General features: G+C 36.7%; 1 protein-coding gene across 14 annotated transcripts in view; it reads left to right on the plus strand.

The window, feature by feature from the left end:
• The window catches only part of LOC117984500 (CUGBP Elav-like family member 1), a 462287-nt gene that overhangs the window by 343495 nt on the left and 101704 nt on the right, over nucleotides 1-17088 (plus strand). For all 14 annotated transcript variants that reach the window (XM_069500135.1, XM_034971131.2, XM_069500137.1 and 11 more), the window contains one exon: nucleotides 14624-14672. In XM_069500135.1, coding sequence (XP_069356236.1) covers nucleotides 14624-14672 — 49 coding nt within the window. The remainder of the gene's footprint in view (nucleotides 1-14623; nucleotides 14673-17088) is intronic.

A 17088-nucleotide genomic window follows, 5' to 3' on the forward strand; every position in this document is an offset into this window, starting at 1 on the left:
GTTTATCAGTGTCATTGTTGAAGTGATATTTCTTTTTTCCGGATAAAAAGTAGCCTATGTCACTCTCAAGGTCTTTACATACCTACAAAAATCACGTCAATCTGTTGCTCCGCTGCGACGTGAATGAAGAACAAATCAAAAAACAACAAACCAATAATCCAACAAACAAACCTACTTTCGCATTTATAATATGTGTAGTGATGGGTAGTGATTTGCATCCATGGTCATCATAAAATAACGACATATTTATAATAATGACATGAAGCCCTTATTACTTTGTTTTAAAATAAATTGAAATATTTATTCGACCATAGTGTAGATCTCTTTCCCTCAGGAATAAACTCTATCAATACATCAAAAAGTGTATACAACTCTACTGAGGCTAAAGTTTTTTCTGAGAGTCTGAATCGCTACATTACCGAATGCCTAAGGGAAATCATTGGACCTAACCTTTTGTTTATCACTTTATTGTATTGGCGTACAAATTAGCGAACATTTTTCTTCGCTAGAACTTAAAGCTAGGAAAGGAAAGGGGTACCAACTACTGCCATAAAGTAGCTGCAATATAGCTTTGAGTACAGTACTATAGTTTTCTGTTTTCTGTCTGTTTCGCTCGCACTTACAGGTCGTAGGTAGGTGAGAGCGAAACAGACAGATAACTCGACGACTCAGTTTAAAATGCGTCGACTATAGTTACTACCACTTAAAGTTCGCGCAGAAAAGTGCGACCTAACGCCGACTGAAACCAAATGTACACCAGTGAAATACAGACCTTAGTGCTTGACATTAAGATTTTAAACGCAAGAACAATAGAGACTCGTGTTATCTCGCTCGAATGGATCAACTGTTTCCATTTTATTCTGTCGGTGGCCATTTTAGAGCGATAGTATAGAACTGGCAAGAATTCTTTGGTCTGCTTCAGTTTGTCTTCTTTTTTTTCTCATAAGAGCATCTCTAGGCTATTATTCCTGTGCCGTATGATGTGCCCAAAATCAGAGAGCAGCCGTTGATAACCAATTGCTGCTCTCTTGCGAGATAAATGCAAACCAATAAACCAACAAACAAACACACTTTTGCATTTATAATATGGGTAGTGATAAATGCAGACGTAAGAAAAACAATCTACCGTCAATTTGAAAAAAAGGGTTTGTGTTTTTTAAATAAAGCGAAGCTGTTCTATATTCTGAATCAGTACGTTACAGAGTGCCGAGGGAAATCAGTCGACTAGACTTTTGCTCATTGCTTCGTTCTATTGGCTTACAAATTATTATTATGGAGCATTTTCTCTTTCACTCCTTTATTTTTTGCTACAAATAAATTAGTATGAATGAAACAACAAAATAAAGAGTATTCTGAAAATACTTATTCATGGAAAATATTTAAAATAGGATACTCTGGTTTGATACCTGAAAGGCCGGCAACGCATAGACAGTTCCTCTGGTGCTGCAAATGTACATGGGCGGTGGTAATCACTTAACATCAGGTGACCCGCCTGCTCGTTTGCTCACTATTTCTAATTTTTGTTTCTAAATATATAAACATGCAAGTACTAACTCAACAATGAAGTACTAAGTATAAAATAAATTCATACACATATAGAAAACCAAACAAAAATATTATATTCTGTAAGCGGTCTACTTAATTTTTTAAGGGGCTCTTAACGTTTTGTTTTGAAATTAGTTAAGTGTAAGTATATCAGATTCCTGCGTTTATAATGTTTGAAATTATTACAATACAAAAAATCACTGATATAGGTAACGACGAAACGCTTCGAGAAAAGGTAGTTATGTAGTGCGCCGTTCTTTAGTTTGGCTCGTCTTGGCGGGGGCAGTGCCGTGCCCCCTGATACTTTAGTTTCCTTAAAAGATAAACAAATTCCAGAAATTCTCTTGGAGAAACGCGTAAGCGACGCAATTTTTCCGGCGCTTTAGACCTTCTGGGGTTCGGTTCTTCACTCGTATCATGATTTCAATGTCAGTTCGTGGTAACAAGGACCGCTGATATGTATGTATGTATATTCTTTAATGCACCACAATTTGAACACAAATGACAGGTTACAATAAATAAATCTTGAAAAGTAGGTACAAAAGGCCGATAGTGCAATTTCCACGCATTTCAGCGCGAAACTATTTGTTTACCTTTTAGAAAAACTAAAGTAGTATAGTTAGTCAGTCACTCGTCAAAAAATGAAAGAAATAAGTACTTCCTATTACTTATTCAATTTTAAAAAATCATTGCCTCATCAAAGATTTTCAGCCTTTAATAACTTTTTTAAGGCTTTATAAAGAAAAAGGTACATGATACATCAAAGCCCAGGTCTATTTGGACAACGCGTTACTTACAAATTATCCTAAAGATCTCCACAAAGCTTTTTTTTATTCCCTCCTTCCGACCGTGTAATAAGTCTAAAAGGTCGTTGATTCCACCAAAATGTGAGGCCTTTATTCACCTTTGATGGCCTTTACAATCGGTTAATGCCAAATCGATATCCACTTTGACCAATGCCCGTAATGGCTTCGGATTAAAGACATTTATTCAATATGTAGAGTGGATATTTCGTATATTTTTAGACCGAAATTTGTACTTAATTTTTTTTAATATTTTGCTTAGTTAAATACATACCTACATGCACCTTTAAAACGTTAAGTTTCTCTGTTTATAGTGACTCTACCACTGATTTGAATGGCAGATTTTACTGAGAAGAAACTCAGCAGTTAACTATTCATAACTGTTCATGTCTATCTTAGGATAGTCTTATAATGCATTGCCAATTAAAAGTCAGTTCTATCATAAGAAATATGAATAGGATAGGGAGACATAGCTGCAAGTTATTTTATGACAGATTAACGGGCTACATAATTTAGAATTTATTTAATGGTTCTTATTTGCACACCTCTTCTCATTCTGAATTGTACTTACTCAATATCAACACACAGGTGTTTAAAGTATAGTTAAGTTAGTAGTACCTGATCAGAATAATTCAAACCTAGGAGCTCTAAGTGAGGAATAATGCGTTTTAACAACCAGACCATCACGCCTTTTTTACCGTCTTAGACGAAACAAATCAGCGGACAATATAAGCATAAAAACGAAAAATACCCAATTGGCTATTTTACTTGTCGTAAGATTTTGGTCGTGTTATCCTATCTGTCAATAAAGTTATAGTTACAATATCTTTGCCTTGTCCAATATTGGTAGGCATATATTTTATTTCTATTATGTTTTAAGTTGTCGACCTTTTTCCTTGAAAGAAAACCTCGAGATTTGATGGGATATTGTAAATCTCCATTTCGATATTCCTACTCTGACTTTAACAAAACTATAGGTTTGTACCTTTTGAAGAACCATTTGGGGTGGATTTCATCCTAAAAAATATTACTTACTATTGTAGAACCAGTAAAATCTCTACCCCTAATTTTCTGTCAGTAATAAAAAATATACTGTTTGATATATCATTGCCAATTTGTTACAAGTTAGTTAACACGCAGCTACTAGATAGTTGTACATAATTATGTCGCAGGTATATTGTCAAAGCTGTGATATTACAATTTCACTATAGATAATTAAACGGTAGATTGTCAATCGACTTCATTTCTTACACTTTAACGGCCTGGTTTTAGTGATATTGTAATGTCAAAACAAATACACGTTGCACATTGTTTATTATTTGTGCCTACTGCGCGTTAAAAAGTTAGTCAGTCATTTTATTCTTTTACTAGCTTATGCCCGCGATTTTGTCCGCGTGGACTACACAAATTTTAACCCCAATTTCACCCCCTTAAGAGTTGAATCTAAAAAAAAATCTTAGCGGATGCCTACATCATGATAGCTACCTGCATGTCCAGCCCGTTTGCAGTGAAGAAAAACATCATGAGAAAACCTGCATGCCTCAAATTCTCCATAATGTTCTCAAAATTGAGTAAAGTCTGCCAATCTGCATTTGGCCAGCGTGGTATATAACCCTTCTTATTCTGAGAGGAGACCCATACTGTGTAGTGAACCGGCGATGGGTTGATCCTGATGTTGTTCTCGTTGTGATTTATGTAATTATATTACACCATACTAAACGTAGCATTTAAAAATCGCCAACAATACAAAAAACATAAAATAAAATAAAATAAATAAAAATAGCCTTTATTTCCAAAACATGCATTAGGATATACATCAATATTCATATTAGATAACATTAAGTTGTGTCCTTTACAGTATAATATTTCATTTAATTAGATTATTATATATTAGTTACGCCTATTTACATATTTGTTATAAGTTTTTTTTTTTTTTAATTAAAAAAAAAAAACATACTTAATCATAATAAACCTCAAGAGCTCAAAAAATATGATGACATTTCGGAAGGGCCCAAAACACCTCAACATGAAAAGGTAACAAAGTTAATAAAGTTGACGAGGGACCTCAATGCGCCGCAATTGAGACAATGTGGCACTTACAATTATCTACCCTTGTATCTTCTACCCTCGACTGGGTCACTGTGGGGAAGGTTTTTGTTGGTGCCCCTTCGACCGTGAATGGTCTTTCATTCCTCTAAATGAAAGGGCTTCTTTTATTGAATTTTGATGCCGATTTATTGATATTATTTTATTTAAACATAAATAATGGTATGTAGGGTATTTACCATCCGGAAAGCGATGGTATGGTCTATTTTATAGACTATATCTAAATATATAAAAGGAAAAGCTGACTGACTGACTGATCTATCGATGCACAGCTCAAACTACTGGACGCATCATGCTGAAATTTGGCATGCAGATAGCTATGATGACGTAGGCAAAGAGTTTTAAATATTATAATATTTTTAATCTTTGATTATCCGAGGATCAAACCGAGACTCTCTCAGTCTAGTTCACTCTGCTAGTGTCATCTAAGAATTCTAGCCATGACACTGCAGCAGGGCCGATTTAGGGTGAAAAAGTGGGGAGAATCCTAGATTGCCTGCAAAACATGTCGTGTATAGGATCATTCTAGGTCGGATCCTAGATCGGCAGGCAGGAGCAGATATGCATCCGATATCTCACTGAGCGCAGACCCGTGTATAGGGACCACACTAGATTGCTCCAATCCAACTGCCTTCTAAATCGGCCCTGCCGCGTGAGTACGCTTTACGTAAAGATAACCCTTACATAAGCACCCTTTTTAAGTACCTAGGTGTCTAATTACACGTCTCGTTGTTTGCGGGGGACGGACATGCGTTTAAAAATAAATGAAGTGTGGAGCGTTTGCGCCAAGACCGCGGCCGCAAACTCATTAGCCGTGACAAATTAATCTATAAACACGTCTTACAGCCGTACTCAGAGTCGCTTAATCGTTACTTAAGTTTAGTTAAAACGAGACAGAGCTATATCTCTCACATAAATCTGTCTCGGTTTAACTCAATCTTAAGTAACGATTAGCGACTCTGAGTACGGCTGTTAAAATTACAAGATAAATAGCTGTAAAGTTTTGAAGAGAGATTTGGAAAGGAGGATTGAGAAATAAATTATTACGAAGTTAATAGAAAAAAAGTAATTAGACCCATCCGCGGTCCTTTTTCAGAGGAATCTGCACGCTGATGGGTTCAAAACTAGTCGGGCTTACTTAGACTGACCGGCGCGGCGCGAGCAAAGTTCCTCTGAACAAAAGGACCCCGGGTGGGTTCGAAACTAGTCGGGCTTACTTTGACTGACCGGCGAGGCACGAGCAAAGTTTCTCTGAACAAGGACCCCGGATGGGTTTGAACTAGTCGGGCTTACTTCGACTAACCACGTGAGCTTAGCTGGTGTTAGCTATACCTGTTTAAAATTAATATCACTCACGATGGTTTCAACTCTAATGTATTACCCATAGAGCAGAAACAAAGAGGAGTTGGCCTAAGCAACTGTGCACTGTGATTTTCAACTAGGTCCTGACGTCGTCACTGTGGGCGGGGCCTTAGTTAGTATGCTGTCTGCGTTCGTCAGGTTCACATATATTGAGACTCGTAGTATCGGTGTGTTTTCGCGTTTTTAAGAACAAAAGGATGAAGTGTTGTGTTTTATCGTGTCAAAGTTATTCAGACAGACGTTCTGATGCTATGAATGGTATCACATTTCATTTGTAAGTAATTTTATACGTAATTTCTACACTTATTGACATCTAGTGTGAGATAGCTGAACTATGTAGTGACATCAATATATCGATGTTAGGTCGCTAAGCGAGTAGTTTTGCTACTAACCCGCAGATGGAAAATTTAGAAGTGGGCGGCGTTCCACAACCCCTCACCCCGCAAAATGTCACTCGATATTTCATAGGGAAATCTTAATACAACATCTCCTCTTTGTTTCTGCTCTATGGTATTACCTAACTAGATCATAGTTCACAGTCCTCTATCGGAATTTGCAATCGGAAATATTCTTATTAAGCACCAACGACGCTCCGGTGCGTCCCCTGGCATCCATACCTATGAGATTACGAACCCTTTTTTCTCGATACCCGTTTATGACCCGCTGGAGTCGTGACTATTTTTACCAAACTAATTACACAGATGCAAATACAAATACAAATACAAATACAAATTTCTTTATTGCGAATATGGGTAAACAGTTGAGATGTTACAAAAACAAAAAGGTACAGCCAAATTCTGCCTATTAGCATGCAATATGTTATGTTATACCTAGCATCGAGTTCTGATAATCTTACTCGTACATATTTTAAAAATAAGGTAAAAATGTGTCTGGTAATGAAATATGTCAAATAAGAATAAAATGTCAAATAGTCGGATAAGAACAATGTTGAGTTAAAATGAGGTTATTATTCAAAATTTTAAGTTAATGTAATGGGGTTCCCATGTATATTAAATAAAAGTAAATCGTGAATTAAGTAATCATTAAATTATGCTCGATTCATTAAGATACTCCTTAATAGAATAATAAGCTTTGCTTATCAAAAATGTCTTTAGTGATGTTTTAAAACTAGTCATGGGCAGTTTCTTTATCTCATTTGATACTTTGTTATAAATATTAATTGCGAGACGAACTATGCTTTTTTGCATTTTCGCTGTCTTCGAATATTGTGCACGCAATCTTAATGGGTGTCTCCTGTTATTCATATTTTTAAATAAGTCGAGGTTGCCGTGTACAAAAACAGCTGTCTCATAAACAAAAAGCGAGGGAAATGTCAATATCTGCAGGTCCCTAAAATGTGACTGACAGCCGTCAGTCCAGTGCAGGTTTCGTATTGCTCGGATGCACCTTTGCTCATACGTAGGGCCCATACTGACGCCTTATTTTACATGTTTTTGGGTCTAGCATCGCAAATGAACGTTATCTCTTCGCCTCTACCGCAATGTGTTATGAGCCTTAATTCATAATAACCATTCATATTTTGTTATTGCATATAACTTTATTTCATCATCATCGTCTCCTTCAACCCGCCGGCTTCCTACAGAGCACGATTCTTTCTCAGGATATGAAGGATTTTGTACATAATCCATTTCATCTTTAAAAATTATAGAGACCTAAATCAAAATTTTATTATTTTAGAGACCTATTTCGCAATTTAAAGATTTCGGCTTTGAGTTCTAAAGACCTTGGCTGACCATCTTTGTTGACTCTTATTAAATCAGAGGCCTATGCTGGCGTAGAAAAGGATAAATTTTCATTTTTAGTGTTCCGTATCTCCAGAAAAAAGGGAACCTATATGTCTGTCTGTCAAGTCCGTTGACCTAGATTCATGAAATTTGGCAGATAGCAATGTCTATGCTAAGTGCAGGTAACACTAATACAGGAAATAATTAAAAAACCGTGAATTTGTGGTTACTTCACGAAAAAATAAAAAGTGTCATTTCTTGTACGATGAAACGGAACCCTTCCTGTGCGAGTCCGGCTCGCACTTGACCGGGTTTTTTCTACATTTTCTTACTTCTTTTATAATAAGTTGGTGCGGCCTAGAGGAAGTTGTAATTTGTTTGTCTACACTGACCGGTAGCATTTAAGTCGCAAGTCTGCTTCGCCAGTGTGAACATGAATTTCAGCATGTTTCACAGTGATTGATGTCTGTCTGTCTGTAATTAGAGGAAGGGTTTCCGAGATTAGACTGATACAACCGTGATACATCGCCGTTTAAATTGCGTTGTTAGATTACAATACACATCTCAGTGCCGTGAAAACAATTCATTAATAGAAAATGGTTGGTTGACTTGTCTGTAATCATTTCCTTAAAAGAAAATAAAAAATTGTTGATTTTTTTCACGGGAGAAAGAGTCAGGTGGATATTTTGGTGAGATTTTTTTCAAAAACCTACCGTCGAATCATAACAGCTGGTTTGCGTAAATGTATCTCATTCATAACCAGCATCCTTAGAAACCCCAAAATTACACTCAATCAAAAAAAATATATAATATCCATCAATTTGGATTTCACTTTCATTTCATTTATTTAATTCAACAAAAAAAAACTATAACAGTGTTGGTTTCTTTGTGCTCGTAAGAGCTTTTACCGCTTTTAAAACGCATTTTTGCAATCGAAAACCCTTGAAAAATATTCAAAATTAAAAATCAGTAGCTTTTCTATTTGATTCTGCTAAAATACCTATACCTAGACTGTAATCCTGTATTTAGTATTTACATGTTCGCCATCGAGGCGCGTCGCTCGCACCGCTCGCCGATATCACCGACACATCGTTCATACTCTTGCAGTTGCAAGAAAGCACCCGATTTTTTTTTCTACAAAAGAATATTAGCCATGTTAAATGACTAATATTCCCCTTTCCTCTCCAACTAAGCGTCAGGCTTGTGCTAGGAGTAGGTACGACAATAGTGCAACGGGCGGGGTTTGAACCGTCGCGTCGATCTTTCGGTTTTCAGTCCACTCCTTTACCGGTTGAGCTATTGAGGCTCTGGATTTAGGAAATTGAATGACTAAACAGGTAGCTCGCGCAAGTTCGCCACTCGGCGCACCCTCTTTTCTTGTTCTTCTTCTTTGTTAGCCCTTATTCGTCCATTACTGTTGGACGAATAAGGGCTAACAAAGGCCTGTAGGCCTTCTTACGTACACACCATTCTTCCTAGTACTGGACAAGCCTGCTCCAAGTTTTTCCCTCTAACTTGGTTATGTCGTCGGACCAAGGGAATGGTTGTTTTCCAACGTTTCTCCATCCGATACGAGGTCTCCATCCCAGTAGCGAACACTCTCCTTTGCCAATAAGTATGTAAATGCTTATATATCTAGCAAGCAGCAAACTACTTTGTAATTATAAAGACTTTATTTAGTTGTTGTTAATTAAAGTCCCATCGCATCGGGTTTAACGCTTCTCGAGGCCACTCTGATTACGGGGCGTGACAAATTGTCCAGTTTGTACAGTGTTTGTCCCGCTGCGGCGTGATTGATGATTGTTCACGTAATTAGATGAGGGCTTTGCGAGACCTTAAGCCTGATTCATATGCGATTTGTAAGTATCTTCTTCCTGGTTTCCGGTATTTAATTCTCTCTTTGCGTCGTTTGTTAATTGGGTCATAACTTCACCCATTAATCACAGAATGACAGAGGTGTATACAGGGTGTAACCAGAACGCTAGCAAAAACGAAGTAGGTAATAGTATTGATGATAACAGATATGAGTGATATGACACCACAAAGAAAAAAAACCTATATTTTGTATAAATGTTCACGATATACCTATTACAAATAAAACATCTGACTGACGCTAGAGGTCAACGAACGTTGAGGAAGTTGGCCACTCGGAGTCTATGCCACATCGTAGGTGGGGCATTGGCCCGAGTTTTGCACGCTATACCTACATTGCGGGGTTGAAAAATACTAAATCACTAAAACTACAAAATGAGGCAAAAAAAAATATAGGTAGGTTTTTAAAAATCACAGGAAAACTCTTTAATTTTCTGGGTTACGGAGCCTATACCTATTGTCCATCTCCAAGATGCAAGCTATCTCTGCATCAAATATTAAAATTGGTTAGTAAAAAGGCAACAGACATACAGACACACTTTCTCGTTGTGATATTAGTCTCTAGTTCTTTACCCACAGTAAGGCGAAAGTGTGTTATGTCGGTTTATTGGTTTGTCCTTCCATCACGCGGCAACAGAGCATGATTTTTTGCAAGGTATGATATATAAAGACTTGGGAAGAGTGACATAAAATGTAAAATTTATATTCCATCCTTTTCTAGCAATATTAAAAAGAAAAAGATGCAGTTATTCTAGATTAAAGAAAAGCATCCGAATCGATGCCATATAGACTACTTTTTATCCCGGAAAATCAATGAATTCCCACGGGATTTTTAAAAACCTAAATCCATTCCATGAAATCGTACCTATACATTGTATGTATGAGCAACGAAAAATAGAAGTTTTGTTACTATTAACCTAAAAATCTATGCACGCTATTGTTCGTACATGAAAAATTAGTTGCAGTAAACAATATCGGGCGACCGTAACTGCATTACCAGCTTTGTATAGCCGACTTTGTACAAATAACTCAGTTTTGTTGTGGAACATTTTCAAACAGTTTATAAATTTATTAACCTGCAGCTTAGTTTATTAATCTGTTTGTTGTGTAGGTATTCGTCCAGTTTATTTTAGCACAAAACATTAACATTAATAACTTCCTAGAAAAATTCATATTAATTTTATTTACGAAAAATATACACTGCCAAATCATCATTTGATTCATAATATAGGCTTGGTGCCCAAGATACACGGGGTTCCTACTGTTTGGGCGAACTTTTGAGACCAACTTTAACAAGGTGTTTTGTGCTCATGGACACAGTTTTTTTTATTCTGATACAACTGCGATCCCTTGCGAACTTGACTGCGATCTCACCTGATGGTAGGCAATGATGCAGTCTAACTTTAAACTCATATCCTTCATCGATTTCTACATGACATCTCACTGGAACGCTAACTCGTTGATTTAGTTAGTTGGCTAGGCTAAAGGGTGGTTACTAGCCCCTACCGAAGCCTGCCACCAGACCATCCCAGAGACACGTTACAAAATATAAATTCTCCAATTGCTTGTTCCAGGAATCGACTCCTGGGACCTTTCACTTATAAGATTATCGCAAATACTACTGCGCCAGGAAAGTGTTCAATTTTCTCTCATTCACTTACATGAGAGAGTTGACGACCTAACACCACCACCAGCAATATGTTAGGTGGGTAGGCTGAACGCTCAAAAATAAAGACACAAGCTACAACCAAAAGCTGAAAACGAATCCGCCATTCAGAAATGGAAAGTAAGAAGCTAAGGCAGTGGTCCGACCGCTGACGATCAACGAGAAACGAGTAGAACTAGACACTTAAACGAGTAGGCGATCAGCGGGAGCGAGTGTGTAGTTTCGATAGTTTTGTCGCCGGGCTATGCTAAGCTAGTATGCAACTGCGACGAGCGATTACTCTCGCCATTTGCCCGCGCTCGCTCAGTCCTGTGTAAACAATGATATTAGAAGAAAAATAGGTAGATAGGTTACTTATATCAAATTCGATGTTTATTAATGGCACGCTGCGTCAGCGCCGAAAGACTCAACACACATAAACGCATAGATAGTATTTTAACCTCACACAACAGAGAGTAAAGGACGGTGAACTAATAACCTCAGCTTCAGTTGCGCACGAAAAAGAGACGGTTATATTTTGCACTACCTCGTCCTGCACAGAAGAGTGGAAGAAGGACGGATATATGCCTAATAATGCGAGCGTAAAAGAGACGGAACGAGACGGTAAACTAGAAACTCCAAAGAAAAAAAAACAGTAAAGTCTTTTCGGCTAATGCCGATTTATGCCTACACTGTAGTTGTATAGTAAAATAAAAACCTTATACTGTGGTATTTAAAATATTACGAACTAGCTTTTTCCCGCGGTTCCGCTCGTTTTTAGGGTTCCGTGCCCAAGGGGTGCCAACGGGACCCTATTACTAAGCCTCCGCTGTCTGTACGTCCATCTGTCAGCGGGCTGTATCTCGTAAGCCGTAATAGGTAGACAGTTGAAATTTTCACAGAATGTATTTCTATTGCCGCTATAATAAAAATAATAAAAATTAAATTAAATTAAATAAAGGGGGCTCCCATACATGGAAAAGAAGTCGAAATAAAATTACTAAATTTTACGCGGACGAAGCCGCGGGAAGGTAGGTAAAGGAATAAAATGTGAAATGAAAATATTTTTTATTTTTGAAAATATTTACTATTACACAATCTACATACCCATAGCCAAAATTCCCTCATTGTATGAAGAGACCCAGCAGTGGACCGTAAAAAGATGTTAGACCATAGTTAATTTATCCTTCCCTAAAACAGGAAATATGCACACTATTTGAATTGTCAATACTCAGAAGAGACCTATCTGTTTATTTTATATTCTTTGATCGGAAACTTTAAAATACGTACAACGATAACTTGATACGTACTTATGGCATGTGACATAAGGTACAAATTGCAATGAGTTGCATTTTACACGAACGTGCACGAGTTTGTTATTGTTAAATAAGTGAAAAATACGAATTATATAAAAGAAATAGTTTTACTTACGAATGAAATGTGATTCCTTGACTTTTGGAAACCTTGCTTGTGTAGTTTGTGCAGAATCTCATCACACACGACGGCATTTTCGGTTGTTTTGGGAGACGAAAACAAAATACACATTACTATCAACGACGTCATCGATAGCGCGACGACAGCGGGCGACTGAGCTCAGGTTTGCTAATTAGCTTAGTTTTAACGTGCCACTTGCGGTCCGCGTATAACGTATCTACCTATTTTCTTCTAATATCATTGTGTGTAAACCTGCGCGTGCGTTACACGTGTTCAAGCGAGCAAGCATCGCTGCAAGAATATTGCTGAGCGAGTTTATTTTTGAAAGCTCGTCGCTCAGCGACAATACTAGTAAAGCGAGTCGTCGTCAGCAATGTGAACAGTCAGAGAGCAACTTTTGATATATATGCATGTCTTTCGTTTACACGGAATGTTTTATTGTGCGTTTCTTGAGAGAGAAAATCGCCGATAGTATGGGCTATTATATAGATATTACTTATATGGTTAGGTCACACTGTACAGTCGTTTTTTCGCCGGCGGTCGGACCACTACCTACTGTATGAAATGTCAGTCGCCAATACATCTCCCGGCGACAGATGCCTGTGGAAATAAACTCGTGCCAATTGACATGCGCTGGCGCTGACGACTACAGAGACATGCTACATTGTTAACTATGTGTTCTGGGAAAACTATTATGATTATTTTTTTCATAACTAGCTGAGCTGACCCTCCTTGGTTTCGGTCGAGTAGAATTTTAGAATAATATCCTATCCTTTCTTAGACAAAGGAGAAAGAAAGAAAAACGTAAGACGTGTCGGCCTCCTCATCTGGAGGTCTAGGTCCTAGGGTTCTATTCGGGCATACCCTGTAACTTTTCAGATTTATGTGCGTTAATATAATATGTCTTAAGTATCACTTGCTTTAACGGTGAAGCAAAACATCGTGAGGAAATTTGCATGTTTGAGAGTTCTCCATAATGTTCTCAAAAGTGTGTGAACCCTGCCAATGCACACGTGGCAAGCATGGTAGACCAAACCCTTTTTATTCTGAGAGGAGACCCGTTCTCAATAGTGCGCCAGCCATGAGTTGATGATGATGATGACCTAGAAAGTAGAAACATATTAGTACGTAATTAGAACTAAATACTACTTAATATAGATAGATAGATAGATAGTAATACTTTATTGCACACAAAAATATTACATAACTATTACAGAAACTAAAACTAAAAAATAATTGTATGCAAAGGCGGCGGCCTTATTGCTCACAGCAATCTCTACCAGGCAGCCTTTGGTGAAAGGAGAAACTAGGTGTGTTAATATACTTCCTTTGACAGTTTGTTTATGCCTGACGACATTTCGATTCGTATGTTTACAAATAGTCGAAATAGCTTCGTTTGTTTGCAGACAAACAGAAAATATTATCCGGAATGTACCGTTTAGAACTACGTACTATTCAAAGTATTTTGATACTCGTAAACAGGCCATGAATATTGCCGTAAATCTTGCCCATGCTAAGGCGTCTATTTCACAACTAACGGTCTTGTTTGACAGTTGCGGTCAATTACTTCGTTGTATACAGAGACTAATCAATAATTAGTGTGGAATACAGAACTCTAGAACGTTGACTGTGGGATCGGCGCTTAAAGCCTAGGGATAAATATAAAAAAATAACTTTACAATAGATTTTGCTCGTAAAGTGTATATAACTCAAGTCTATTACATAGTTTAAATAATAAACTATAAAGTAGACTTTTCTCACCCATGAGCAGCAAAATTTTACAGCACAGTTATTGGCCTTTATATTCGGTTTATTTAATTAGGTATATTCGGTTATTGCAGCCAGTAAAGGGCCAGAATTTGCTACCGTTTACGATTACTATGAAAACGTTTTTTTACACGATAGGGAATATCCATGTAATTTTTTATAATTTTAATTCACTTTTTACATTATTATAACATGGTAAAAAATATAAATATTGTTTGAAATGCTCAAAAATTACCGGACCATGTTTGGGAAACACCGTCTTAGTGAAATAAACTTGTTGTTCCTTGTGTTTATGATTGCATGTAGAGATTGCTAAAAAACTAATAAGACATTTTTTGTTACAGATGCACCATCCGATACAGATGAAACCGGCTGACAGTGAAAACAGAAATGGTAAGTTTTAATCATAAGTATAGAATAAGTTTAACGTACACTACAAAATAAACAGGTACCTGCGAATTGTATAGAGTCGCATAATCGTTACTTAAGATTGAGTTACACGAGACAGAGCTATATCTCTCACATAAATCTGTCTCGTTTTAACTCAATCATAAGTAACGATTAAGTGACTCTGAGTACGGCGGTAAGTATTATCTTAATTTCAATACGTTTCATAACGTTTTTAGATTCTTATAAAAAACTGAATAGAATGAATTTTTTAAATCTTTATTTAATGAGATTATTCGCTTTTGCGTATATGCCTGTCTGTATTGTTACAAAAGGAAATAACTTATCACAATACTTGTTACATCTAAGTAATTTAAGCACTAATTAATATAATAGTAGAATGTATAACTTAACCATTATTTGTTTATCATACAAATCTACCCACTTTGTGTAAAATATCGAGTTACTAGCTGTTGCCCGCAACTTCGTACGCGTGAATTTAGGTTTTTAAAAATCCCGTGGGAACTCTTTGATTTTCCGGGATAAAAAGTAACCTATGTCACTCTCCAGGTCTTAAACTATAGCCATGCAAAAAAAATCAAGTCAATCTGTTGCTCCGTGGCGACGTGATTGAAGGACAAACAACAAACGAATAAATCAATAAATCAAAAAACATACACACTTTCACATTTATTATATGGATAGTGATAATCTTTACATAGTATAAAATAAAGTCGCTTCCCGCTGTCTGTATGTATGAACGCGTAGATCTTTTAAACCACGCAACGGATTTTAATGCGGTTTTCACCAATAGATAGAGTGATTCAAGAGGAAGGTTTATAGCTATAGGTTAATTCTCAAAAAATTAGAGATCCTTAGAGAAATTGAAATAATGTGAATATGTCGGAAAAAAATCCTCTCATTTGAGAGTTTCCGAGGCAATGACACCTCAATGACACCACATTAGTATCTACATTGCACCCATGCGAAGCCGGGGCGGGTCGCTAGTAGCTAATATTATGGAAATAATCATTATAACAAAACCTTTAAACATTTAGAATGTAAATGTTTAAATAATCTAAATGCAATTAATGCATTTATATGTACGTCTACACTAATATTATAAAGAGGAAAACTTTGTTTGTTTGTTTGTTTGTTTGTACTGAATAGGCTCAAAAACTACTGGACCGATTTTAAAAATTCTTTCACCATTCGAAAGCTACATTATCCACGAGTAACATAGGCTATATTTTATTTTGGAAAAAAATAGGGTTCCGTAAGATATTTGGGTTTTTCGGACACAAGGTGTAAAAAATCAACCAGAAAAGTTACTTATTTTGCGTACGCTGCCTAAACTATAAAAGATAGAACCATAAAATGTTCTAATTAATTGTAGATCTTATAAATATCTACAAAAAAGTCCGCGACACACTATACCCATCTATGTCGAGTGAGGCACAGCAACCATTTTTTTATTTAAAAATCTTGAATTTTTTTTGGACTACATTTAAACGCGTTTATTTTACTCATGCTATTAATCCTTATCAAAATAAATAACTAAGAACAGTTTATGGAGATAATATTTGGTCTTTGAATGATTAAAATTGGACGTTTGGTTTTGAAGTTATGGCGAAATTAAAATATTACGATTTCTGCTGCACGGCCCGTTGTTATTATATAAAGAGGTAATGTCGTTAAGTTTGTTTGTAGGGGGTAATCTTTAGAACTACAGAACCGATTTTAAAAATTCTTTCACCAGTAGAAAGCTACATTATTCCTGAGTGACATAGGCTATACGGGATCTTTAAAAACCTAAATCTACGCGGGCGAAGCCGCGGGGATCAGCTAGTATAAAATAAATAATTAATATCTAATTAATACCGAAGTAACATAACCGTGATACCAATGGACATTATCGATTGGACATTAATGACTTTTTAATGCTATTGATGACAGCATTGTATTGCTCTCTTTCTGTTTCGATGAATGTGATAAGGATAGAGCACAAGCGGAATGCATTCGCTGGTATGGTAGGTATCAAATTACATAAACACATGCGATGGCGTGTTTTCATGTATTTTTGTTTTAAATTTTTCTTTGCCTAAATCCGTTTAGTGACGATCTCTCTGACAGGTACGTTGCCATGAACATAAGAGGTCCCACGTTCGATTTATTAATCACTACCCTGTACCCATCACTACCCATATTTTAAATGCAAATGTGTTTGTTTGTTGGTTCATTGGTTTGTCCTTCAATCACATCGCAAAGGTGCAACGGATTGACGTGATTTTTTTGCATGGGTACAGTTAAAGACTTGAAGAGTGACATAGGCTACTTTTCCCGGAAAATCCAAGAGTTCTCAGGGGAATTTTAAAAACCTAAATCTACGCGAACGAAGTTGCAAGCATCAGCTAGTAATCCA

This window comes from Maniola hyperantus, chromosome 8 (genome assembly GCF_902806685.2).
Source record: "Maniola hyperantus chromosome 8, iAphHyp1.2, whole genome shotgun sequence".
NCBI lineage: Eukaryota > Metazoa > Arthropoda > Insecta > Lepidoptera > Nymphalidae > Maniola > Maniola hyperantus.